The following is a 27,854-nucleotide window of genomic DNA, read 5'->3' as shown; positions in this document are numbered from 1 at the left end:
TTTTGTGAGGGGGGCGGGGGAAAAGGGGCAAGAGAAAGGGAGAGAGAGAATTCCAAGCAGGCTCCATGCTCAGTGTGAGGCAACACGGGGCTCAATCTCAGGATCATGAGATCATTACCTGACCCGAAATCAAGAGTCGGATGCTCAACAGACTGGGCCACCCAGGCACCCCTGAGCCTTGTTTAATATATAAAAGAGGTATACTCCTCTCTGCCTTACAGGACTCATAAAAATTCAGTGTAATGATTTACATATGAAGGCACTTAGTAAAATGAAAGAAGTTGACTTTATACAATTGCTAGTTTTTATTATAACAGTAAAAAAAAAGAAAGAAAGATAGAAAGAAAGAAAGAAAAGAAAAAATAAAAGAAAAGAGACTTTATATGTTCTCACATCAGAACAGGTGAGGCCAACAGACCAACAGACCAAAATGGGCACCCTTCCTGTGCCAGTGCAGGTGGCCCCAAGGGGCTGACCCATCTAACCTCAGGAAGGAAGAAAGCCTGATTGGGGTCGTAGTGTATATAGGAGACATTAGAAGCTCTGTTAAGTTCAAGCCAGCTATGACTTGAACCCAAATCTTAAGACTCCACTTTAAAATAGGGCATTTTAAATGAAGTTCTGTTTTCAAAGGACTTTTTAATACTTAAAGTTTTGAAAATCAAAGGAAATTAAGCAAAGTAAGAAACCGAGAGGATGGCAGATAAAGCGAAGTGAGACAAAAAGACTATTATGACCATTAAAAAATATAGGACCAACAAGGTTGGGCAGATATGTAAATACTTAAGATTGACAAAGTGGTAGAGAAGTAGGAGTGTTATGAAAGAAAGGAAAACAGCAATTCTAACCTTAGAGATAAGAAAGGCGTGGAGAACTGTTGTCAGGCAGAAAGAGATTCTAAAATAATAAAATAAGCCACAAAGCACAATATACAACATTGAGGAAAGGCACTGTATAACTGAACACAATGTGGCTTTTTACTACTGCGGAAACATTAGGTGGTAGAAAAGTGAAATCGTTTAAAGAAATTTTTCGAAGTTTCTTTCCAGAGGTGGCAAACGGCGAAATAGTAAAAATATTAAAGTATAAGCATATTAAGAGAAAAAAAAGAAAGAAAGAAAGAAAGAAAGAAAGAAAGAAAGAAAGAAAGAAAAAGAAAGCCAAAACCCGATAACTGGTGACATTTAAAATACCGCCTCCCAAACAACGGGCCTGTAACTTGTAGAGGAGTCCAAGTTTGCAGAAACGTCCCCAAGGATGAACCGCGGGTACCGCGCATCAAACTTTCTCTTGTGGCCATCTGCAGGAACAAAGCGTCCATCTCACTGGGGTGAGAGCGGCGAGACCCTGGTGCAAGACAGACGCTCAGCAAAGGCTTCCCCCCACTCCAGATCGGACTTCTCCCCAGACCCCGCCGACCCGCCTCCCAGGCCAGGTCTGCCACTGCAAGTCCAGCCCCTGACCCCTCAAGGCAGCCCTCCCAGTCCCGCATCCCTAGCTCAGTCCCGCAGGCCGCCGCCCCCAACACGGAGCTTCATTCATTGACCCGGGCAGAGCGGGGCGGGCGAGCGAGACGAGCTCGGGCAACGGGCGTGTGAGGCTCCAGGCGGGGATACCCGGGCAAGTGCTTACTCTGGGTGTCCGTTAAGGAGATCATGGCTCCAGCGGTGAGGGCAGCGGCGATAGCACCCTGCAAGAGCCCAGGGGACGAAGCAACGCGGGGAAAAAAAAAAAAAAAAAAATTAATTAATTAAAAAAACCCGGTAGGCAGCCAAGGGTACAGCCCGAGCATCTACAGAACACTCGAGCCCCCCTACAAGAGCTTCAAGACTGCTTCCCATTGGCGAAACCCTCTCAATAGCAACCAATCATCCATAGTCTTGTTCGGTGATACACATGGTGGCCACACCCCTTCACCAATTAGAGAAGAGTGTTACTTGCAATTGGTTGAGGAGACCAAACCGGAGGGCGAATGCTCCCAGCTGGAGAAAAAGGGAAGCTTGGTAGGGGGAGGTTTTGTTTGGAGAGCGGCTGAAAGCCTACTGTTCCTGAGCTGGGCTCTTTGAGGTCGGAGACCTAAGAAGCAGGGGGTGGGGGTGGGGCTGGAGGGTGGAAGGGGTGGAGGGTGGATGGGTGGGAGAGGATCTGGGGTGATTCGGCTTTGAAAGGGCTAATCTTTTCTTTCTCCTTACTGAGGGCGAGGGCGGTCTATCGCGGATCACTTCCTTTCACCAATATACTGGCAGGAGAGAAAAGGGCATTAATCCTCGCCCATCTCTAGTGGAACTCGGGCCTTTAGGGGCACCTTGGACTTTCTACTCCTTTTTATCTCCAACCTTTCCCATGCAGGAAGTTTGGTTTCCAAAGTCTGTTTATTGTGAACGGTACCATTTATTGTGAACGGTACAGGGACCACGCAGGCAATAGTGGAGGATTGCTGTTGTCTTTAAGAAGCAGTTGGTGGGGAGAGGAGGGGTGTGTTTCTGATTTAGCCTGTAGTACCTCAAGGGTATTTACTCCAACATAAATGATTGGCTGTGACCCCATACAACATTTACTGTGGCTGCTGTCAAAGTTCAGAAATAGCAGAAAACCAATGAATCATTGATGTAGCAATTAGTAAAGTTTGTTGAGCATCCACCAAAGAACAGCTGGGGAACCAGGAGCACTCAAGCCAAAACAGAATTAGGCTCAGGGCTATGTTGTTACAAAGCAGCTTGGGGAGAAAGAAGTCTAAGGATTTTTTTTTTTTTTTTTTTAACAGTGATAAGAATATTTACATTTTCTTAAGTGATAGGGAATTGGTTAGTTGTTACCTCATATCAACTTTGGGAAACAGTTTAAGTTGTGCTTATGATTTCCACGGGAGTAAACAAGTAATTATCCAGGTGAAGTCAGTCTTACAAAATAAGCTAAATTAAGCTTTGTATGACAAAACTGGTTTGTCTGCCAGGGAAGTTTCAAGGCTCGTCTCTGTTGGTTTTTTATTTTAACAATTCCCCCCTTTTGATTATTTTCTCATGTACCCAATCTGAAGAACCACATATTTGTTTTTGCCATTCGTTGAATAATCAGCCTGAGGGCCATGTAGTCACCTTCTTCATCATTTATGTGTTTATTGTTTATTTCCTCTGGTAATCTGATCCTGATGGATACCATTTGGCATATGAGTGGCTGCTGGCAGGCATTTAAGAACCCTTAGGAGTAGACAACATATTAAAGAAGTATATATGATGACTTAAGGAGAACCATAGCCAAAGACTGAAAAATTCCCCAGAGCAGATTCCCAGGTGTCAAGATTTAACCGACTAAATAAATCAAATGATTTGCAATTTTTAAAAAGTTATTTACATAAGCATAACATGATGTATTAACAGTCACATCCTCATGATGACTTAGGACTGGATGAACGTGAGGATGTTTTATTTTAGGAGGCAGTGTTGCGGATGAACTTCCACCCCAATTAGGCCTCTTTATGATGTGAGCAGTCAAGTAATTTAATAAGAGAGATTTCTGTGGAAACGAAAGAGAAACAAAGGTTAATAGTTCAAGGAAATTATAAATTCACTGAGTTTGGAGGGCAGCCAGTTGAGAAAATTTATAAATATTGGGTTCAAAGCATCTTCAGATGGAGTGAGGGCAAGAGTGGCAGTTGACAGATTTTCCTGGTTTGCAGTTTGAATGTCTCTGGTATCTTGCTGCGTGACCACAGAGCAACAGACACAACCACTGGCCTCACATGAGCTGTTTTGGTGGTTTCTCTGAAGTTTGTATTCAGTTGTCCAGCTTTACCTTGCATGGCTTTGAGAAAAGGGCAACTTTATTTCCATAGTGATTCCAGGTGAGAAGAGTGGGAGGAAACTGGAAATGTTAGTTTGGAGAGTTCTAGTCAAGTATTGGAGGAAACTAGAAGAATTCAGGATCCAGTTCATTTTGTTCTTATTTTTATCAAAAATAACCACGGTAAGACTAGCTTGTTTGCAAATTAAGTCTAGTTTCAAAAATTTGGCCTGATTATTTACATAAGTGCAGCAAGAATAGCGATTGACCATATAGGCTCTTTTAAATCTGCTCTGCTGGAACTTTTCATAAGGAATCTTAGATTGGACTTTTCAAGTCTTTTTAGGTTGAGAAGCTAACATTAGGACGTTTCTAATTGTGTCCTAATACAAAGAGAAGAGTCAGTTGAGCTTATGTAAATACATGTATTGTCATGAAAAATAAAGATATTCAATATGAATTTCTGAATTCTGGAGGGATCAGGGAGGGAGAAAAATATACATGTTTCAACCTTTGTTTACAAAATTATATTTTACTGAAGTGCTGCTGTAAGCTATAGGTAGCTTAGAAGAGAGGAGAAAATGGGACCCTTTAAATCTGGACAACAAAACATTAAGGAACCAGCAGTGTTTTAAATGAAGTCATAAAAAAATTATAATCATCGTCATCAGTTCAGTCTCTTATAATTCTTGTTTTGCTTCAGCTTAGGTCAGCAGCTTTATGTATCAGTTTGAAATTCTTACCCATTCAGTGTTATGATCTTAAAGTTATGAGAAACCTGTACTTGTCAGTCTTTTCCATGAATTTCCTTGTAAATGAAGCACTTTTATAGGAACACTTTTGTGAGAGATCAGAGTAAAACAATCACTGCCAGAGAGTGAGAAAAGATTAAAAAATAGCCATGGTTAAAGATCTGGTGAGAGTTCATACACATACATACACACGCACACGTGCAGACATGCAATTGAGAAATAAAATTGGTTATTTTTATGACATATGATATTTTAAGATAAAAGCTGGAATTATGACTAGAATTATGACTATAACAGGAAATGTCAGGTATTTAGGAATTTCAAATAATTTTTGAATTAATTATTTAATATATCCTATATATAAATTATGATCTAAGGTAAAACATTATAGTGTTTCCCATGCAATTTAATATATCAAATAAGTCTACATAAATTAACGTTCCTCTTTTTACTTTATTTAGAAGTTGATTTGGGGAAGTTTGTTTAAAATGTCAAAAGATTTAAAACATTTGGTCAAATAGGATCATAGGTCACTCTGAAAGAATACTTAGGTACCCATTCAACCAAAATAACAATTAAAAGATTCCAAAGGCGAATACAAAAATCTACATAGTTATAAAAAATTGAGCTCTTGTAATAGAGAAGACTCAGTTTTTCTAAGTAATCCAAGATGTGATGAAGAATTACACAAAATTATTTTCATAAGACCCAGATCTTTGTTTCATAAATAGATTACCTTAAAGGTACAGGAAAAGTTTTATTTATAATTTCTTAGGAAGAACTGATCAATACTCAAAACAAAACAAAACTTTGTCCTTTTAACAGAAAACCAAATTCTAATTTTGTACCAGTATACTTTTGATATTAGCACTTTTTTTTAAACTTAAATCCATTTCACTTGTAGCTAGACCATACATAAAATTCTTTTCTCAAGATTTCCAGTTTTGCCCCATCTTTTTTTTTTTTTTTTTTTCTTTTCCTCATTCTGGAACAATTATTTTACTTGAGGATGAAATCGCTTTATTTGTTTCCCTTACCAAACACCACCACCACCACTACTAACAAAAACCCATGTCCTTCATTTCTTTCCTTGTCCAAAAAACACATTCTATTTTCCTTTCCTACTTTTCATATGAAGTCGTTATCTTTCTCCTGTATTATTTCTATTAGCTTTAAATTACATCTATTAATTAGGATTTTTAATGCTTATAATCTTGAATTCCTAGTAAAAACTAAGAAGTAAGCAATTGTGGACTGGCAAATTTATAAATACACAATTATAAAAACTTTTTAGAGATACGTTTTTTGGTTTTTTTAGATACATTTTTTTATAGTATGTTTATTAGTGTGGCAAAGGACATAGTTATTAACAGACCCAAGTATCGTCTCTCTGTAAAAATTAAAAAGGCCAAAAGTTGGGGTTGTTCTAATGAATCCTCGGCTACTAAAGCTTGAGTGACTCTTTTGAGACTGTCTGAGCAAGCGAGGCTAGGGTAAAAGAATGTTGGCAGGTGCTAATAGAAAGAATATAGTGATTTCTCATAAGTAAAAGGATAGTTGCCATAGCTTGAATTTATTGGAAAAGTTTTCCTAGAAGATGAAGAACTAGATTTAGGTTACCTTGTAGCAGATGATACAAATGGAAACAAATTAAACATAACTAAGAACCTTGCATAGTAGTGCAAGGGAGGTGCTTAATAAAAACCATTCACTCTGAGGTAGATTTGAGGCAGTACAGTAGTACTGAGGGACTGCCATGATGGGAACCAATTCAGAGAGCTGACTTAAATGTATTTAAATGGCATTTCCAAAACACTGATTTGCTCAGGTCAGTTTTAGTTGTAACTCAGATGTGATAAAAAGTACATTGAATCACATAGCTTAAATACACAATTAAATTAAATACACAATTAAATACATAATTATAAAAACTTTTTAGAGATACGTTTTTAACTTTTTTTAGTTCTTATTAGCTTCAGGGAAAAATTATTAGTTGAGGTTGTATGTCTTTAGTAATTCTCTTATATCTGCTGATTCCTCATTTTAACAAAAAGAGCAATACCCAAGCTCCAAACTCCCAGTAGGCAAAAAATATCATTGGTTACATTTATCATTTATTACAATTATAGGTGTGGTTACTTTTTACTTATAGCAAGTGACTGTTTTGTTTTGTTTTTTCCTCATTTCTGGTAGTGATGTATAGTTTTATTTCAGTAGGAGTTTAAATAAAGTTAGTTTCCTTAAATAAAATATTAGCAATACTACAATACAGAAAAAAAAGAAAGCCCAAAGTAGATAAACTTATGTTTAACGTTTAATGATTCAGTATATTTATTATCTCATTGGGAAATAATTTAGATAGTCAACGAATATTCATTATTTAATTTAACTTGGTCTGTACTTTTCTGTATGGGAAATAGGTTCAAGAATTCCTACACTTACATTAACGGATTATAAAGGCTTAGGGCAGAAAGCTGCCCACAGGGCTAAAGAGCCCAAGGTTAGCTAGCTAGAACAGTAACCGGTTATCCTTAAAGCTTCATGCTCCATCAATCTTAAACTTTAAAGATAACTGCTATTTAGTTGTATTGCCTACAGGATACTACTTTCCATCTGGTGACACCAATATATTATTGTGCTTTGATCACAACTTCAAAAGCCACTTGCCCCCCCAGACTCTTTGCTCCACAAATTAATGACTACTATCTGATTGTTTCTTTCTGCACATTCACCACGTCTGTAGTCTTGAGAGGTCAATAAATATGGAGATGAAAGGAGACAGAAATCTCTGTTTGGGGCTGTTGTATCCTTCTAGATATTAGCCTCTCTCGTTTTCATTTCTGCATTTGCTCTCTTACCAGACCAGAGAGAACTTAGGATTCCTGATAGGCAACATTTCTGTTATTTACATTTATTTAAATTATTTGTTTTTAACAGTTAAGCTTGGATTAAACATTAAACACCTAACCATCAGGGCTCCTGGGTGGCTCAGTCGGTTGAGCATCCGACTTCCGCTCAGGTCGTGATCTCACGGTTCATGAGTTCGAGCCCCTCGTCGGGCTCTGTGCTGACAGCGCGGAGTCTGGAGCCTGCTTCAGAGTCTGTGTCCCCCTCTCTCTCTCTGCCCCACCCCTGCTTGTGTTCTGTCTCTCTCTGTCTTTCAAAAATGACTAAACATTAAAAAAGAAAAAAAAAACCTAACCATCATCCTAAATTATTTTTCTTGTTGGCAAATTTTGAAGACATGCTTGCTTTTATTAAGCCAACAAACTTAAACTAGGTTTTACTTATCAAAAATTATATCAGGTCAGGTGAACTTGAAAAAATTTGGGTTAGTTTTTATATTTTTGAGGGTTTCAAGAGTACTTCATTTATAAGGACTTATTTTTTCTTTAAGCCAATTAAATAGCTCCTTACACATTAGTTATGGCAATACCACCTGGAGTTAGAAAACTATCACACATCTATAACATGTATAGATAGACAAACATATAGACAGAGGCAAACAGATCTTATAACTTTTGTTTAAAAAAAGGCATGAGCTGATAGCCATAATAATGCAAAACTCATTAGTTTATAAAAGAATAGTTGGATCCAAATTGTGTTTCTGGCAGATGGGCTAAGTTGAGGCTACCTGCTCAGATAGCAAAGCAAAGTTTGTTTGTTTGCAAGCTGTAAGGATCTTTTAGAAGCTTCTGCTTATCAAAGAATGCATTCCATTGTCTCTGAGAGGTTTGAAATCCTCTTTTGTCAAAGGCACAGCTTAAGATACACTTCAAGTTAAAGTTGCCCTACAGTGACCACTACAATTCTATAAGTTCACCCATTTTCCAAAAAGGCACAAAATCCTGATCCATAGACCAATCAGGTAGAACACATCTTTGCCTTTATATTCCCTAAGAGTTCATTTGAGGGGCTCTGTTTTCTAAAAGCTGTTCTCAAACACAGGGAACCATGTGTTTCCCTGCCCTCTTCCCTTTGGAATAGAATAAGATGATTTAGGTAAATAAGCTTCAACAAACAAAATACAGGTATGCAAATTAAAGTCAGCTGAAAATGGAGAGAACAGAGCTCAGCTATAAGAGAGACTTACCTTCAAACTCTAGAGTAAATGAGAAAGCACTGAACTCAGTAGACTCTGGGTTCCATCACCATAGGGGCCTCAGTTGAGGAGGAAGGGGAGGTAAGGGGTATTTTCTTTGGATCCCATTTTGACGCCACAAACTGTCAAAAGTTTAGAAATAACAGAGGTAAAACTAATGAATCATTGAAGTAGTAATTAGTAAAAGTTTATTGTGCACCCACCAAAAAGACAGTTTGCAAACCAGGAGCTTTCAAACCAAAACATGGAAAGAAGCTCAGAGGTATATTGTTAGAAAGTGGTTTATATAGTGAGAAATTCCTGCCCTCAAGCGTCTTCTACTTGTTCATATGTATGTACTACTAAATTTTAGTCGTTCACAGGTATTTGAAGTTCCTTAATTACACACCGTATGTTTCCCCCACTTCTGACCTTTTCATGTTTTCGTCTGAAATCTAATCCCTCCATAGAATAGGAGTTCCTCTTTTAAGATTGAATTGTAACTCTTTAAAGCAAGTATTGAATGAAACGTTGAAGTGATTAATTTGAGTATTTATGTCGATGGATTTTGCCTAATCTGGGACATTTGAATCTGTTATTTATAAGATAGGTTTTGCCATCTCAATTTTACAGACAAGGAAAGAGGTGAAGAGGAACAGGTTAAGTTTGCTAAGATCATACAATAATTTCTTGCTAAAATTCAATACAGTTGAGTTAATTAAAAAAAGCCTCAAAGCTTTGGTCTTTTTTGCTAATCATTTTGTATGTGGTGTTTAAGTATCATTGGTGTTATACTTGTTTATGTGATTTTGGACACTTCTCTGAAATCTGGAGAATTCTCAGTAAAAAATTAGTGTGGGAATAACCATGTAGTCATTTTAAAAGTCACTATAATATATGGTTTACTTTCTAACATTTTTTTGTGCTTAATAGTGACAAATTATCATTGGTTAGGTTTAAAAAATATTTTAAACTACGGTTTAAAAATCTTGCTATGATTTTTCTTTCATTTTTATAAAGAAGTTTGAATCTCCAATTCAATTTTAAAATGGCATCCATTTCAAGTTAGTGGAAATGATTACATTGTATAGTATATTCTGTTTTATTTCTGATTGCCTGCTCTTTGAAAAAAAATTTTTTTTTTCTCTGTACTTTCAACTTTGCTGTGAACCTTAAACTGCTCTAAGAGGAAAGTCTTAATAAAAATAAAGAAAGATAAATTATAAAAATATTTGTTTTGGTGTGCCTGGGTGGCTCAGAGTTAAGTGTCCGATTATTGATTTCAGCTTAGGTTATGATCTCATGGTTTGTGAGTTCCAGCCCTGCATCAGACTCTGTGCTAGTAGTGTGGGGCCTGCTTGGGATTCTCTCCTTCTCCTTCTTTCTCTTTCTCTGCCTCTCCTGTACTCTCTCTCTCTCTCTCTCTCTCTCTCTCAAAATAAATAAATACACTTAAAAAATGTGAAATACATATTTGTTTTCAAAATTCTGAGTTTTGTTTTGTGAGTTTTTTTTTTTTTTATTGTGGTAAAACATATATACCACAATGTACCATTTTAACTAATTTTAAGTATATAGTACAATGGCAGCAATTCACATTATTGTGTAACCATCACTAGTATCCATCTCCAGAACTTTTTCATCATTCCAAACTGAATTTCTGTACCTATTATACAGTAATGCTCCCTTATTCCCTTTCCTCCAGTTGCTGGTAACACTACTCATATTCTGTCCATATGAAGTTGACTACTCTAGGTACCTCATATAAGTGGACTCATGCAATATTTGTCCTTTTGTTACTGGCTTATTTCCCTTAGCATAATGTCTCTGAGCTTCATCCATTTTGTGATAGGTATCTTTTCAAGGCTGAATAACATTGCGTTGTATGTATATACCACCTTTTGTTTATCAATTTGTCTGTCAGTGTACATTTGGGTTGTTTTATCTTGTGGCAGTTGTGTATGACGCTCCTATAAACATTGGAGTACCAATGTTTTTGAGCCTCTGCTTTCGGTTCTTTTGGATATATACCTGGAAGGAGAATTGCTGAATCACATGGTATTTCTGTGTTTAAATTTTCAAGAACTGTCATATTATTTTCCATACTCACTGTTTCATTTTTTATTCCCCCAAGCAATGCATAAGAGTTCCAAGGAATGATATGTTTTTTCATAGAATTCTAGGAACCTAAGAAATCATAAAGTAGAAAACATAAGTCACTCCTAGTCTCACTACTCAGATTAATATCATAATATAAAGATATATTATTTTTCCATAAACATTTTAGTTTGCAAAGAGTTTTTATTATGTTTTTTTGTTGTTGACATATAATTAACATATAATGATATTATTTCCAGGATTGCAACATGATAACTATAGTCACTACATATCACCATATGTTGTTATAATATTATTTATATTCCGTATGCTGTACTTTTCATCTCCAGGACTTATTTTACAGCTGGAAATTTGTACCTCTTAATCCCCCTCCACCTATTTCACCATTTCCTCCACCTCTCCACCTTCCTCCCCTCTGCCAACCACCAGTTTGTTCTCTGTATTTCTTTTCATTTTTTTTTTTAACATTTCACCTATAAGTGAAATCATATGGTATTTGTCTTTCTCTGAGTTATTTCACTTAGCATAATACCCTTTATATATATATATATATATATATATATATATATATATATATATATATATATTGTGTGTGTGTGTGTGTTGTTGCAAATGGCAAGATGGCAAGAGCTCATTCTTTTTTATGATTAATATTCCATTGCACATGTTTATCACATCTTATCCATTCATCTGTCATTGGACATGGGTTGCTTTCCTATCTTGGCTATTGTAAATAATGCTGCAGTGAACATAGGGGGGCATATATCTTTTTGAATCAACAATTTCATTCTCTTCATACCCAGAAGTAGAATTGCTGGATTATATGGTATTTCTTTTTTTAATTTTCCGAGGAATCTCCATGCTGTTTTTCATAGTGGCTGTACCATTTTACATTCTCACCAAGAGTGCACCAAGGGTCTTTTTCTCCATATCTTTGCCAACACTTGTTATTTCTTGTGTTTTTGATACTAGCTATTTGGACTGATGTGAGGTGATACTCCATTGTTGTTTTGATTTGCATATCTTTTGATGATTTGTGATGTTATGCATCTTTTCATATGTCTGTTTGCCATTCTGTCTTCTTTGGGAAAATGTCTATTCAGGTGTTCTGCCCATGTTTTAATTGGAGTGTTTTTTGGTGTTGAGTTATATAAGCTTTTTTTTTAAATTTTTTTTTTTTTTAACGTTTATTTATTTTTGAGACAGAGAGAGACAGAGCATGAATGGGGGAGGGCCAGAGAGAGGGAGACAGAGTTATATAAGCTTTTTATGTATTTTGGATATTAATCCCTTATCAAATTTATCATTTGCACATATCTTCTGTCATCCACTAGGTTGTCACTTTGTTTTATTGATGGTTTCCACTGCTGTGCAAAAACATTTTATTTTGATGTAATTAGCATTTGTAATTTACATTTGCATTTTTTTCCTTACCTAAGAAGATATATCCTTAATTAGGTTGTTAAGGGCAATGTCTAAGAGATCACTGCCTATGTTTTCTTTGAGGATTTTTGTGGTATCAGGGCTCACACTTCATTCTTAATCCATTTTGAGTTTGTTTTAGTATTTGGTGCAAGAAAGTGGTCCAATTTCATTCTTCCTCATGTATCTGCCCAGTTTTCCTAACCATTTATTGAAAAGACTATCTTTTCTGGATTGTATATACTTGCTTCATTTGTCGTAAATTAACCGTATAGATGTGGAGTTATTTCTGGGCTCTCTATTGTGTTCCATTGATCAATGTGTCTGTTTTGGGACCAGTACCATACTGTTTTGGTTACTGAAGTTTTAGAATATATCTTGAAATCTGAGATTGTAATAACTCCAGTTTCATTTCTTCTTTGTCAAGATTGCTATTTGAAGTCTTCTGTGGTTCCATACAAATTTTAGGATTATTTGCCCTAGTTTTATGAAAAATGCCATTAGAATTTTGATAGGGATTTCACTAAATCTGTAGATTGCTGTGGACATTATGAACATTTTAACAATGTCACTTCTTTTAGTTTGTGGGCGGAGAATATTCCATTTGTGTTTTCTTCAATTTCTTTTAGCAGTGTTCTGTAGTTTACAGGTCTTTCACTTTTTTTGCTTAGGTTTATTCCTAGGTATTTTATTCTCTTTGGTACAGTTGTAAATGAAATTGTTTTTATAATTTTTCTTCTACTTCATTATTAGTGTATATAATTGCAACATATGTCTATATATTAATTTTGTATCCTGCAACTTTATTGTTCTAATAGTTTTTCAGTAGAGTCTTTTAGAGTTTTCTATATATAGTATAGAAATCTACAAATAGTGACAGTTCTACTTCTTTACCAATATGGATGGTTTTTATTTTTTTGTCTGATTGTTGCAGCTAGGACTCCCAACTGTGTTGAATAAGTGGTGAGAGTGGACATTCTTGTCTTTTCCTAATCTTAGAATAAAGGCTTTCAGTTTTTCATCATGTGTATGATATTAGCTGTGGGTTTTTCATGTATGGCTTTTATTATGTTGAGGTATGTTCCCTCTAAACCTAATTTGTTGAGAATTTTTATCCTGAATGGAAGTTGTATTTTATCAAATGCTTTTTCTCCATCTATTAAGTTGAGCATATGATTTTATTTTTCCTCTTGGTGATGTGATGTATCGTATTGATTGATTTGAAAATAATTGAACCACCCTTGCCTCTCTGGAGTAAATCCCACTAGAACTTGGTGAATGATTTTTTGTTTTTTAGTGTATTGTTAAATTTGGTGTGCTAATATTTTATTGTGGGTTTTTGCATCTATGTTTATCAGAGATATTGACCTGTGGTTCTCTTTGTAGTGTCTTTATCTGGTTTTGGTATCAGGGTAATGCTGGCTTCATGGAATGAATTTGGAAGTTTTCCGTCCTTTTCTAATTTTTGAAATAGTTTGAGAAGAATAGGTATTAACTCTTCTTTAAATATTTGTAAGAATTCATCTGTGAAGTCATCTGGTGCTAAACTTTTGTTTGCTGGGAGTTTTTTGATTAACTGATTCAGTTTCATTTCTGGTTATCATTCTGTTCAAATTTTCTATTTCTTCCTGATTCAGTTTTGGGATGTTATTGGTCTGTTTCTATTTCTTCCTGATACAGTTTTGGAAGTTGTATGTTTCTAAGAATTTATACATTTCTTCTAGGCTATCAAATTTGTTGGCATATGATTTTTCATAATAGTGAATGATTGTTTTGATATATTGTTGAATGTGCTTTGCTAATATTGAGAATTTTTCATCTGCATTTATCAGGGATATTGGCCTGTAGTTGTGTGTGTGTGTGTGTGTGTGTGTGTGTGTGTGTGTTTCTGTGGTATCTGTCTGGATTTGGTATGAGGGTAATGCCAGCCTTATAGGATGTATTGGGAAGCTTTCCTTCCCCTTCTATTTTTTGGAATAGTTGAGGAGAATAGGTATTAACTCTTTTTTAAATGCCTGATAGAATTTGCCTGTGAATCCATCTGGTCTTGGATTTTTCTTTGTTCATAGTTGTTTGATATCCTAGTTGAATTGCCTTACCTATAATTGGTCTGTTTCTATTTCTTCCTGATTCAGTTTTGGAAGGTTGTGTTTCTAGGAATTTTTTCATCTAGATTGTCCTATTTGTTGACATATGTTTTCATAGTAGTCTCATAATCTTTTGTATATCTGTGGTATCAGTTATTTACCTTTCATTTCTGAATTTATTTGGTTCTCTCTCTTTTATCTTGATGAGTTTGACTAAAGGTTTATCGAGTGTTTTTTTATGTTTTCAAAGAACCAGCTCATGGAAACCACATTTTACTGAATTTCTTTTCTTTTTCCTTTCTTTTCCTTTTTCCCTTTCCCTTTCCCTTCTCTTCTTTCTGTCTCTATTTCATTTATTCTTCTTCTGGTGCTTATTATTTCCTTCCTTGTTTTTTTTTTTTTTTTTTTTTTTTGTTTGTTTTTTTTTTTTAATTTATTTTTGGGACAGAGAGAGACAGAGCATGAACGGGGGAGGGGCAGAGAGAGAGGGAGACACAGAATCGGAAACAGGCTCCAGGCTCCGAGCCATCAGCCCAGAGCCTGACGCGGGGCTCGAACCCACGGACTGTGAGATCGTGACCTGGCTGAAGTCGGACGCTTAACCGACTGCGCCACCCAGGCGCCCCATTATTTCCTTCCTTGTACTAACTTTGGGATTTGTTTGTTCTTTTTCTAGTTGCTTTAGGTATAAGGTTAGAGTGAGATTTTTCTTTTTTCTTGAGGTAGGCTTGTAGTGCTATAAATTTCCCTCTTTGAACTGCTTTCACTGTGTTCCAAAGATTTTGGACCATTGCGCTTTTATTTTCAGTTGTCTCCATGTGTTTTTTGTTTTTTTTTTAATTTCCTCTTTGCTTTTTTGTTGACCTGTTGGTGGCTTAGTATCATGTTATTTAAGCTCCATGTGTTTGTGTCTCCCCCCACCCCCTTTTCTCTTATAATTGATCTCTGGTTTCATACCATTGTGGTCAGAAAAGATTATTTATAATATTTCAATCTTTTTAAATTTTTTGAGGCTTTTTTTGTAGCCTAACATGTGATTTATCCTGAAGAATATCCTATGTGCACTTGAAAAGAATATGTATTGTGCTGTTTTTTGATGTAATATTCTGTATGTATGTTAGCTCCATCTAGTCTAATGTGTTACTCAAAGATATTGTTCCCTCATTGATTTTCTGTTTTGATCTGTGTGTTGATGTAAGTGGGGTGTTAAAGTCTCCTATTATTGCATTACCATCAATTTCTCTCTTTATGTCTCTTAATATTTGCTTTATGTATTTAGATGTTCCAATGTTGGTTGCATAGTGAATTATAGTTGCTATATACTCTTGTTGGATTGATCTCTTTATTGTAATGTAATTCCTTTGTTATAATAGTCTTTGTTTTAAAGTCTGTTTTGTCTGATATGTTGCTATCTCCACTTGTCTCCATTTGCATGGAATATTTGGTTTCATCTCTAAATTTTTAGTCTGTATGTTTTTTTAGGTCTGAAGTGAGTCTCTTGTAGGCAGCATATAGATGGGTCTTGTTTTGTGTTTTGTTTTGTTTTTTTCCTTTCAGCTTCTAGGTTTTGATTGCAGCATATTTATACTGTTCACATTTAAGGTAATTATGAGTAGATATATACTTATTGCTATGTTGTTACTTGTTTTCTGGTTGTTGTTGTCATTCTTTGTTCCTTATTCTCTTGCTCTCTTTTTTTGTAACTGATGACTTTCTTTTTTCTGTTTTCCTTTTTGATGACTTTCTTTAGTGTTATACTTGGGTTTCTTTCTCTTTATTATTTATATATCTCATAGAGGTTATTGGCTTGTGGTTGCCATAAGGTTCATATATAACATGTGTATACCAATGTAAATTAAGCTGATGGCTACTCAAGTTTGAACTTTTTTTTAAATGTTTGTTTATTTTTGAGAGAGAGGCAGACAGAGTGCAAGTGGGGAAGGGCAGAGAGAGAGGGAGACAGAATCTGAAGTAGGCTCCAGGCTCCAAGCTGTCAGCACAGAGCCCCACTTGGGGCTCCAGCTCACAAACTGTAAGATCATGACCTGAGCCAAAGTCGGACACTTAACTGCCTGAGCCACCCAGGCACCCTGAGTTTGAACACATTCTAAGAGAATTTCAATTTTACTATCCTCCTCAATGTTTATGTATATATTAGAAGTTTTTACGTCTCTTTATTTTGTGAGTTCCCATAATTTATTTTAGGTACAGTGGATTTTATTTCTCTTTATTTTTTAACCATACTAGCTATATAAGTGATTTCTCTACTATCTTACTGTTATGTTTGATTTTACTAATGGAATATTTTTCCTTTCATAATTGTTTAAATTTTTAATTATGGCCTTTTCTTTTCCACTTAAAGAATTCCACTTAACTTTTTTTTTTTTTTTTTTTTTTTTTTGGTAAGGCCAGTGTAGTGGTGATGAACGCCTTTACTTTTTATTTGTCAGGGAACTCTTTATTCCTTCTTCAATTCTGAATGATAACCTTGCTGTGTAGAGTATTCTTGGTTCCAGGTTTTTTTCTTTTCACCATTTTGAGTATATCATGCCATTCTCTTCTGGTTTGCAAAGTTTCTGCTAAAAAATCAGCTGATAGCCTCATGGAGTTTTCCTTGAATATAACTTTTTGTTTCTCTCTTGGTCCTTTTTAAAACTCTCTCTTTAATCTTTGCCATTTACATTATGTGTTTTTGTGTGGACCTCCTTGGGTTCATTTTTTTAAGGGCTGCCTGTACTTACTGAACCTTGGATGTCTGTTTTGTTCTCCATATTAGAGAACTATTTTAGCTATTATTTCTTCATATGAGTTTTCTGCCCCTTCCTCTCTTTCTTCTGTTTCTTGCACCCCTATAATGCAAATGTTACTATGCTTAATTGTTGTTACAGAGGACCCTGAATCTATCCTCTTTTTTAAATGTTTATTTATTTTTGAGAGAGAGAGAGAGAAAGGGAGGGAAGGAGGAAAAGAAACAGAGAATCCCAAGCAGGCCCCGTGCTGTTAGTGCAGAGCCTGACATGGGGTTCAAATCATGAACCGTGAGATCATGACCTAAGCCAAAATTGGGAGACAGACGCTTAATCAACTGAGCTACCCAGGCACCCCTATTCTCTTCTGGGTGGCTCAGTCAGTGAAGCATCCTTCCGACTTTGGCTCAGGTCACGATCTCACAGTTCATGGTTTCAAGCCCTGCATCAGGCTCTGTGCTGACAGCTCAGAGCCTGGAGCCTGCTTTGGATTCTGTGTCTCCCTCTCTCTCTGCCCTTTCCCTGCCTGCTTGCTCACTCTCTCTCTCTCTCTCTCAAAAATACATTAAAAAATAAATAAAACATTCAGGTTGGGTGTTCTCCATTACCCTGTCTTCCAGATTGCTGGACTGTTTTTCTGCTTCCTGTGATCTACTGTATTTTATTTCAGTTACCATATTCTTTGGCTCTCATTGGTTCTCTTTTATATTTTCCATCTGTTTGTTGAAGTTCTCACTGAGCTTATCCATTCTACTTTCTAGTCCGGTGAGCATTTTTATGACCGTTACTTTGAATTCTTCATCAAGTAGATTTGCCATATCCATTTCATTTAGTCCTTTATCTGAGGTTTTGTTTTCTCCTAAATGGAGCATATGGTCTGTCTCCTCATTTTTTTTTTTTTTTGGACTTTTTTGTGTTTGTTTCTGTGAATTAGGCTGAGCAGCTACATCTCTTAAACTTGAAAGAATAGTCCTATGTATATGTGTGGTTGTCCCCTGTGCAGACTGTGTGTGCCTGGTGGCTTTCATTGACTTGGAGCTTTGCCTGGCATGGGCCAGGGGTGCTGGGGTCCTCTGTGCTGGTGCTGCCTTGGTGGGATGGCCAGAGCTGAGGTGGCCACTGGCCTGGGCAGTCCTCTTTGTACAGATGGTACCCTGGCACAAGAGCTGAAACTGATGTGGGTGCAAGCCAGGGTGTCCTAGGGTGTTCAGCATAGGGGACACCTACATGGGGTGGCTGGAGCTCAAGTGGGCATGACCCAGGGTGTGCTGGGATGCTCCGCACATGTTGTGTCCTGTGGGGCCGTGAGGCGGGACGGGGGCAGGGAGTCTCCCAGGGCACTCCCAAATCGGTGGTTCCTGGGCAAGGTGGCTGTAACCAAGGTGGGTGCAAGGCAGAGATTCCTGTGGTGCTCTGTGGCTAGAGCCACAGAGTAGCTAGACCAGAAGAGAGCAAGAGCCAGGAGGTCCTGGAGTGCTGTGCACTGTGGTGTCCTAGCACATATCATCTGGAGTCAACATGGTACAGGTCTGCGTGGTTCCCAGGTGCTTTGTGCCTGTGTCACTTCAGCAGGTTGGCTGTAGTTGTAGTGAGCGCTGACCAGGGTGCTGCAGTGTGCATTGCGTTGGGGCTGCCTTGGTAGGATGGCTTGGGATGGTGTAGACTAGGGACCAGTGCTCACTGAGGCAGTAGGCTAGCTAGGGTGCCTGGATTGTGCTCCCATCCATGCTAGCAAGGTGGAAGAGAACACAGGATCTGGCACTCACCAGGCCCTCCAATCCAGAGATTTCCAGCAGCTCCCTTGCCATTTGGTGGAGTTCTAGGGCTGGATCATTTATATTACAGTTGCTCTTTTAAACTGCAGCTTCTTTTCTGTGCTCTAAGGGATCCAGGCGTGATGTGGGCTAGGGGACCAGGGCTCGCTGGGGCAGCAGGCCAGCTATGGCTTCCGGAACCCGCTCCTGTCTGTGCTGTCAAGGTGGACTGGGAACGTTAACCATGGCACGTGTCAGCGCCTCAGATCTGGAGAGAGTTCTAGGAGCTGCCCCACCATTTGGTAGTGGCCTAAGGCTGGTTCCTTTATATTCTAATTTCCCTTCCAAACTGTGGCTGTTTTTCTGTGTCCCAGGACAGATGAACCTGCTCTCGGGCCTTCAATAGTATCCTTTCCCACTGTAGTTTGCAGCATAGGGGCTGGGAGTTTTCTTTGTTACAGTGTGTGTCTCTTGCTGTTTTTCATGTGCTCTATCTTTTGTTGTGCAGAAGCTGTTCAGTCTGCTCGCAGTTCTTTAGAAAGAATTGCTCTGTTAATAGGTGTAGATTTGTTGTGTCTGTGGAGATGAGTTCAGGGTCTTCTATGTTGCCATCTTGGATCGGAAGTTCTCTGTCAGTTAGGGTTTGATCAGAGAAGCAGAGGCACTATGCATGACACAAGGGATTTATTGGAGGGATTTAACCTTATGTGATTGTGTGAAGTGGTCAAGCTCTTCCCTGGTGTTTGTCACCTGTGTGTCTGGCACTCAAGTCCACGCCAGCGGTCAGGAAGAGAAGGTGATGTACAGTGGGGGTGCAGAGGCAAACTGCAACCTGTGAATCGTGAATCGTGAATCGTGTTTCTTAGCAGAACCTGTATTAGTCTCAGTGCCTCACAGTCTCCAGTGTGGATGATTCAGGAGTGGGTGTACATGCACATGGACCAGCATACTGCTTGGCTGAGGGTTCAGAGAAGCTGAAGGAGAACCAACAGCATCTGGGGGAGCTGCAGACTCTGCTCTTTCCCCAAGGATATCTAGCAGCAGCCAGAGTTGTGGGCTTGGTGCTGCCCTGTGCCAGTGAGGTCATCAACCCTGGCCTTAATTAACCTTTTCACATATGGAAAACAAGGGCACTCTTTCACTTCTACCTTCCATATATCTGGCTGTCCAAGGAAACAACTGTCCCTTGTACAACCAAAGATAAACTCTTCCTCTCCCCCTGAAAAGGGCACAGGTTCTTGTTATTCATCTTTGGATGATGCTCATTCCTCTTCCTGCTGAATCACATCCTTCTTTGGTAATCCTCTAACTTAACTCCTGAGATGTGAAGTCAGCTACTATTAACACATTTTATTTAGATGTTAGGAAAATAGGAAAAGGGACCTAAATACATACATACATACATACATACATACATACATACATACCACCAACGACAAGAAAATAAGAAACGCTGATAGTTATTACAGTCCTGTTTCTCACTTGATCATCTGGTCATTAGATGTTATTTTATAACTGTTCACTTCAGTTTCCCATTCCTTATTCTTTTGCTCTCAGCAAGTATCTTAATTAGTCACACATCCTTGCCTGGTGTGTGGACTTGCCTTAGCAGTTTGCTTGTATTTGGGTTTTGTAGTTTTGTTTTGTTTTGTTTTTATTTTTGAGAGAGAATGCATGTGAGCTTAGGTGAGGGGCAGAGAAGGAGACAGAGGATCCAAAGCAGGTTCTGCATTATCAGTGCAAAGCCTAATGTGGGGCTCGAACTCATGAACCATGAGATCATGACCAGAGCAAAACTTGGATGCTTAACCAACTGAGCCACCAAGGCACCCCAGGTCTTGCAGTTTTGCATTAACTTTATTTTTTTATTTATATTTTAATGTTTATTTATGTTTGAGAGAGAGAGAGAGAGAAACAGACAGACAATGTGAGCAGAGATGGGCAGAGAGAAAGGGAGACAGATTCCAAAGCAGGCTCCAGGCTCTAGGCTCTGAGCTGTCAGCACAGAGCCCAATGCGGGGCTTGAACTCATGAACCGTGAGATCAAGACCTGAGCTGAAGTCAGATGCTTAATTGACTGAACCATCCAGGTGCCCCTGCATTAACTTTCTAATCACAGGACATGGGAATATCGAAAGGTACTCTAGAGGTTCCCCTACATTTCAGTCATACTCCTCCTTAATTTTCAGTAGTGTTGTAGCAATCCAATTTCCCTTGAATAGTCAGAATCACTCACCCAAGCCAGTACAGTAAACCCTTCTTTGCCTGCTGATTTACTGGCAACCAGGAGCTCAAGGTGGTCAAGAGGCAGTCCACTGCCATTTAAATGGAACCATTGCTTTTTCCCCTGGTAGAAGCATTTATTCCTTGCATTAGACCTCTAATTTTTTTTTTTTTTAAATGTTTATTTATTTTTTTGAGAGACAGAGTGTGAGCAGGGCAGGGGCAGAGAGAGAGGGAGACACAGAATCTGAAACATGCTCTAGGCTCTGAGCTGTCAGCACAGAGTCTGATGTGGGGCTCGAACCCACCAACCATGAGTTCATGACCTGAGCCAAAGTCAGACGCTTAACTGACTGAGCCTCCCAGGCGCCCCAGACCTCTAAACCAGCAAAGTTCAAAATTTCAGGGATGGGAAGCAAGCATTTCACTGGTGGATCACTAGGAGGCAATTGTAAGAGGAGCCACTCCCATTTCCACCCTGATCCCTAGACCCAAGAATCCTATCTATGGGACAAACGGTATTGTATTCACTGTTTTGGTAGGTAAGGGCAGTTATGCTGGCATCTACTTGATCTTTCCTACCATAATAGTCCTTAGTCATAGGCCAGGGGACCAATACATGGATTTGGTTAGTTGCTGAATATGTCTGTTCTGATAATATGATCTGGAACCGGGGAAATAACCATAGAGTAGGTTAGAGGACCTCCTGGGCCCACTCTGTAATGAACCTGAGCAAAACTGCATCATTCATGTGACTTTTATAAAGTCCAGTCCGTGTTTTGACTGGTGGATCACCATGGCATTTTAGTCTTCCAGAAACTGTCATTTCAGAGTTAATGTCCAGTAATTTCTGAGAAGTTATTTTCCTTTCCCCAGTACGTAATTACTCTGATAAGTTCCTCTGGAGAATACTAGTGTGAAGACTTACTACATAAAATTTTAGTTATGTATTAGAATTCTTCCTCAAAGGGTCCCAACCTCCACTTTATTCAAGGGACTCTTTGTCTATAAATTGGGTCATTTCTGGGAACTGGTTGAAGGACTCTGACTCTGTAGTGATTCAGGTCAAACTTCCATTTACCAGAATCAGGGCTTTGTATTCTGCATATTCAGATTGAGTTACCTGTTTCAAGGACATCATGACCAACTAGCCAATGCCAGAGTTCTCTGTGGACTATTGTGATTACTGCTTCTGTTCTCTTGCCTCTTATAGCAACACATGTGCCTTTTCTTTGGTTATGAATTGAATTGCTACCATTTAGCTCCCATGCCTTGGAATCTATCATTCTTGTTGATTCTGTTGACCTAGTTCAAAGGCAATACTTTCCTTACTGTCATTCCTAGCTTACAGAGAACAGCCACTATGAGTTCTTCAGGGATGCTGGGGCTCCCTTATTAATGTATTTTTCACAACCTTAGTGAAGGGAGTGTCCTCTGGATTTTGCTGGTGGACACAGCAAGAGAGTAGATAGTAATCTACCTGATAATCCACTCTAGCATTCCCATCTCCCTAAGCCTCTGGACTCCCTTTTTAGACTATACCTAGGAAGTTCTAGCACTTCAGTGTCATTGGAATCTACACCTGTGTCATTCCAGCCCAACTTTCTGACATTAATCATTGGAGCCATGTTTCTGGCAAACAGCCAAGTAAATTATTAGAGCCACTCCTGGCCACTGTATTTAATGCACTAAGCCAGAATTTTTGTATCAGTAAATTTAGCTTTTTACCTATTTTGTTCTGTTCACTCTGATTTAGTATCCTTAGAATCTATTCCCACATATATTCCCTACTTTTCTGGTGATACAGGCATACCTCAGAGATCTTATAGGTTTGTTTCTAACCACTACAATAAAGCCAATATCATAAAGCAAGGTAAATGAATTGTTTGGTTTCCCAGTGCATATAAAAATTATATTTATACTGTGATCTATTAAGTTTGCAATAGAATGTCTCAAACAACAATGTTCATATCTTAATTAAGAATACTTTATTGCTGGAGTTCTGTCAGTTGAGCATCCAGTTTTTGGTTTTAGCTCAGGTCATGATCTCACGGTTCATGGGTTTGAGGCCTGCTTCAGGCTCTACTGTCAGCGTGGGGGCCTGCTTGGGATTTCTCTCTCCCTGCTCCTCCCCAACTCACACTCTCTCCCCCTCTTTATCTCTCAAAATAAGTAAATAAACTTTAAAAAAAAAAAAGAATACTTTATTGCTGAAAAATGAGCTTTCAGTGAGTGTAGTATTTTTGCTGGTCAGGTGTCTTCCCTCGATGTTGATGGCTGCTGACTGATCAGGGTGGTGGTTGCTGAAAGTTGGGGTGGCTGTGGCAATTTCTTAAAACAAGACAGCAATCAAGTGTGCCACATTGGTAGGCTTTTCCTTTTTTTCATGTATGATTTCTCTGTACATGTGGTAGCATTTTACCTACAGTAGAACTTCTTTCAAAATTGGAGCCAGTCCTCTCAAAACCTGCTGCTGCTCCTTTATTAACTAGTAAGTTTATGTAATACTCTAAATCCTTTGTTGTTCTTTCAACAATTTTTACAGCATCTTCAAGAACCACTTTATTCACTCACCCCTAAGATGACTCCTGTTATTTTTATCATGAGAGTGCAGCAGTTCACTCCCGTCTTCAGGCTCTACTTCTAATTCTAGTTCTTTGGCTGTTTCTACTGTATCTGCAGTGACTTTGTCCAATGAAATCTTGAACCCTCAAAGTCATCCATGAGGGTTGGAATCAACTTCTTCTGAATTCCTGTTAATATTGATATTTTGACTTCTTCCCATGAATAATGAATTTTCTGAATGGCATCTAGCATGGCAGATCCTTTCCAGAAGGTTTTCAATTGACTTTGCCCAGATCCATCAGAGCAATCCCTATCTGTGGCAGCTATAGCCTTATGAAATGTATTTTGTAAATAATAAGACTTGAAAGTCAAAAATGACTTATTGACCCATGGGTTGCAGATGGATGTTGTGTTATCAGGCATGAAAACAAGATGAATCTCTTGGACATCTCCATCAGAGATGGAGCTCCATCAGAGCTCTTGGGTGACCAGATGCACTATCAATGGAAAAAATCTTTCTTTGTTTTATTCCCCCTGAGCACTAGGTCTCAACAGTGGGCTTAAAGTACTTAGTAAACATGTTATAAACAAATGTGCTGTCATTCAGGCTTACTGAACATAGACAGAGTATATTTAGCATAATTCTTGCCCCTATGAGTTTTGTAATGGTAAATGAGCATTGGCTCTATTAGCTCCTAACAGAAAATCAGCCTATTCTTTGAAGCTTTGAAGCCAGGCATTGATTTTTCCTCTCTAGCTATTAAAGTCCTATTGATCTCTGTTTTACAATATAAATAAATAAACTTTTAAAAAAGTTAATGAAAAACAGTTGTTCTTGTAGACATTGAAAATTAACAGAGAAAAGTGTAGGGATTCTTTAAATCTTAATCATTAATCTACTCAACCTACATAAAACCATGTAGAAAATTTTAGATGAAAATTAAAACTTTATTTACCCAAACAAGCAGCCAGTTCTTAGTTTATTGACTCCAGTCTAGTGAGTATAGGTAATTGCAAGCAATTGCAGTAAAGGTTTTGTGATAAAGGTGTTAATAGGGAATTAAGTCAGTGCAAAGATCTGGTCTAGGGGCTGTCCAGAGAAGGCTGTCTGAGGAAGTGGCATTTGAGCTAAAAGCTGAAGGATAAGTAGGCAAAGAAAGGATAGCAGAGTAAGGAAGAGTGTTCATTCAGGGGAGCAGTATTTCTGAGAGCCCAAAAGTAAGAACATGTGTGTAGGGAATATCAGTAATCTGGAAGAATTTCAGTGTGGCAGGCAGTGAGGGGCAAGGCATGTGGAAAGAGTCTTGAAAGATACTATAAAATCTTCCTTAGATTAGTGGGAAACCATGGAAGGGTTTTATACCGGTCAGAGACTTGTCAGAATTGTGGTTTAGAAGACGGAGGAATTATAGAAATAATTAGGAGGTAGATTCAGAAGGACTTGGTATTCATTGGATGGGGGTAGGAGAAGGGATAGTCTAGAATGACGCCCAAATTCTAGGCTGGGACAAATGGTGAAGTTGTTCACTGAAGTAGGGTACATTTGGAGAAAGAATTTACGTGGGAATGGAGAGAGAGGGGAGAGAAATTGAGGATGGGGGGCTACTGAATGGGATATTCTTTGGAATGAACTGCTGTGAAGGGAAAAAGAGAGGGTGCCCTAAATTAGGTATCCAGGGTTTTTCAAAGATGAGAGAGGCTTGCCCATGTTTAAATGTAATGAGAAGTTACCATTGATGAGGGAGAATGTGAAAATACAGCAGAGAGACTATTTGAGATGGTAAAATCCCTGATAAAGTCTGAATCTGAGTATAGTTTTTAATTTATCTGCTCTCTGTCTCAGGTTATTTAAGGAACAAACTACAGAGGTCAGCAATTTTAATAATGTAGAATAGCTATATAGCTGCAGACAGTTTCAGTAATAAGAAAAAGGGATATACTTTCAGAACTTCGGTCAAGGGGTGCCTGGGTGGCTTAGTCAGTTGAGCATCCAACTCTTGATTTCTGCTCAGGTCATGATCTCATTGAGTGCTCCCAGTGTAGAGCCTGCTTGGAATTCTCTCTCTGCCCCTACTCTGCTCATGCCATCTCTCTCTCTCTCTCTCAAATAAAATAAATATTAAAAAAAAAAAAAGAACTTCAGTCAATAAACTATTCATCAGTTTCTACTCAGCATAAATTAATCTGGTACAGTGAGTGTGGAAGAATGCTTATGTAACTACCATTCTTAACTATACAGGTTGCTATCTTTGGAAAGCTTTGTAGTAATTTTTTCCTGATATAACTGGACAGTATTTGACTAGATTTATGTTATTTTGCTGAGATTACCAATACTGATTGTTAAAAAATGATAGTAAAGTAAAAATTCAAAATGATACCTATTTTTATTATTATTATTTTTTAATGTTTGTTTATTCTTGAGACAGAGACAGAGCGTGAACAGGGGAGGGGCAGAGAGAGAGAGGGATACATAGAATCTGAAACAGGCTCCAGGCTCTGAGCTGTCAGCACAGAGCCCGATGCAGGGCTTGAACCCACGAACTGTCAGATCATGACCTGAGCCGAAGTCGGATGCTTAACCGAGTGAGCCACCCAGGCGCCCCTATTTTTATAGTATTGAATAAAGGAAGAGATTTCCCTGTAATCTTCTATTTGCTTATTTGGTTAATGATCATTTATTTATTGCCTCTATTAATGAGGCTAAAAAATAGGAAGTATATTAATGTGTGATGCCCTCAGGTGAGTGGTAGAAACTTATTCTGGAGAAAGTGTAAATTTTAAGGTAGTTACTTTTTCTTTTAGGTTTTACCCTTGTGATTTGCCCATTGATCTCTCTTAGGGAAGACCAGTTAATGGTTTTAAAACATTAGGAATTTCAGCTACCATGTTAAATGTTTCTAAGTTATGCTTCTGTGGTTCTTTTTTATTTTTTTTCCTTCTTTTTTTTTTTTTTTAAATTTAAACCCTTTACTGAAGTAGAGCCTTGGTTACAATTCAGTTGGTTCTAAAATTATAGACTAATGGGGCGCCTGGGTGGCTCAATCGATTAAGCCTCCAACTTCAGCTCAGGTCATGACGGTTTGTGGGTTTGAGCCCCGTGTCGGGCTCTGTGCTGACAGCTCGGAGCCTGGAGCCTGCTTCAGATTCTGTGTCTCCCTCTCTCTCTGCCCCTCCCCTGCTTATGCTCTGTCTCTCTCTGTCTCAAAAATAAATAAATAAAAACATTAAAAATATTTTAACTTAATTTAATTAACATAAAGTGTAAAAACAGATTAGATAGTAGTGGCCACGGTTGCATTTGATACGGGAATTAATATAACAACATGGGAGGTTTGTTATTCATCAGTGAATAAATCTATTGAATTATAACCAAGGATGTGCAGGTATGTATAACTCCTATTCAGAAGTAACTTTTAAAAAAGCTTTTCTAGAGAGCACACTATAGATGATGTTTAATAATTCTGTATTTTGAATCTTCATTATTAGCTACTATTTTTAGAATGAAGTCATTTTTGGGGCGCCTGGGTGGCGCAGTCGGTTAAGCGTCCGACTTCAGCCAGGTCACGATCTCACGGTCCATGAGTTCGAGCCCCGCGTCAGGCTCTGGGCTGATGGCTCAGAGCCTGGAGCCTGTTTCCGATTCTGTGTCTCCCTCTCTCTCTGTCCCTCCCCCGTTCATGCTCTGTCTCTCTCTGTCCCAAAAATAAATAAACGTTGAAAAAAAAAAAAAAAATTAAAAAAAAAAAAAAAAAAAAAAAAAAAGAATGAAGTCATTTTTGCAGTTTTTTTTTTTTTTTTTTTTTTTTTACTTTAAGTGCCTATTTTACTTGTATTGGAGTGTTATGAATTGTTTCCTATGTTTGCTAAGATAATTTGGTGTCCCATCTTTGCCTTCTGAATTTTTGATTAGTGGTCTCTAATCTATAACTTCAATAACTGGATTATTTATGTATATATTTTTTAACTCATAAAGTGGATTGTTTCTATAGTCATTTTTTTTCTTTTTATAATTTGAGGGAAGCTGTTACAAATTAACTTTCACATTTCTGAACTTTGTAGATGTGATATATTTAGACTATAAAGCATTGCTACCTGATTTTATATATATTATTTTTGCATATTTTGAAATTTTTAAGTAGCTATGCAATCTCAAGATTTCTCACACTACCAGCTGAGATGACATGAAAGCGACGTATTTTGTATTACAGCTTTGGAGATATATTCAGAATAAGTTCAATGGTGGTGATGGAAAATGTGGGACAACAGAAGCTTTATGAGATGGAGTCATTTTGTCAAAACATAACCAAGTAAGCCACATATCTTTT

At 37.9% G+C, this 27,854-nt stretch overlaps 1 protein-coding gene and 1 long non-coding RNA gene across 18 annotated transcripts in view; one reads left to right on the top strand and one right to left on the bottom strand.

Annotated features, from left to right (window-relative positions):
- The window catches only part of LOC132694622 (uncharacterized), a 205,100-nt gene that overhangs the window by 142,983 nt on the left and 34,263 nt on the right, over positions 1 to 27,854 (top strand). For 5 of the 16 annotated variants that reach the window (XM_081796123.1, XM_081796124.1, XM_081796125.1 and 2 more), the window contains exons 1-2: positions 1,779 to 2,003; positions 27,738 to 27,836. In XM_081796123.1, the coding sequence (XP_081652249.1) occupies positions 1,897 to 2,003; positions 27,738 to 27,836 (206 nt within the window). In that variant the 5' untranslated portion in view covers positions 1,779 to 1,896. The other 11 variants (XR_014137938.1, XR_014137933.1, XM_081796126.1 and 8 more) reach the window with 8 other exon arrangements.
- Positions 318 to 11,268, bottom strand: LOC132694637 (uncharacterized). 2 transcript variants are annotated; one of them, XR_013556846.2, is made up of 4 exons: positions 10,724 to 11,268; positions 8,626 to 8,756; positions 1,633 to 1,690; positions 318 to 1,347 (listed from the first exon to the last, which is right to left on the bottom strand). It is a non-coding gene; the product is annotated as an uncharacterized LOC132694637 (long non-coding RNA). The 2 variants fall into 2 exon arrangements; XR_013556845.2 differs by lacking the exons at positions 8,626 to 8,756; positions 10,724 to 11,268 and having other exon boundaries at positions 1,633 to 1,722.

The sequence above is a fragment of the Panthera onca genome, chromosome B4 (assembly GCF_046562875.1).
Source record: "Panthera onca isolate mPanOnc1 chromosome B4, mPanOnc1 haplotype 2, whole genome shotgun sequence".
Taxonomy (NCBI): Eukaryota; Metazoa; Chordata; class Mammalia; order Carnivora; family Felidae; genus Panthera; species Panthera onca.
The sequence above is the reverse complement of the archived record's forward strand: the minus strand, read 5'-3'. Positions and strand labels throughout refer to the sequence as shown.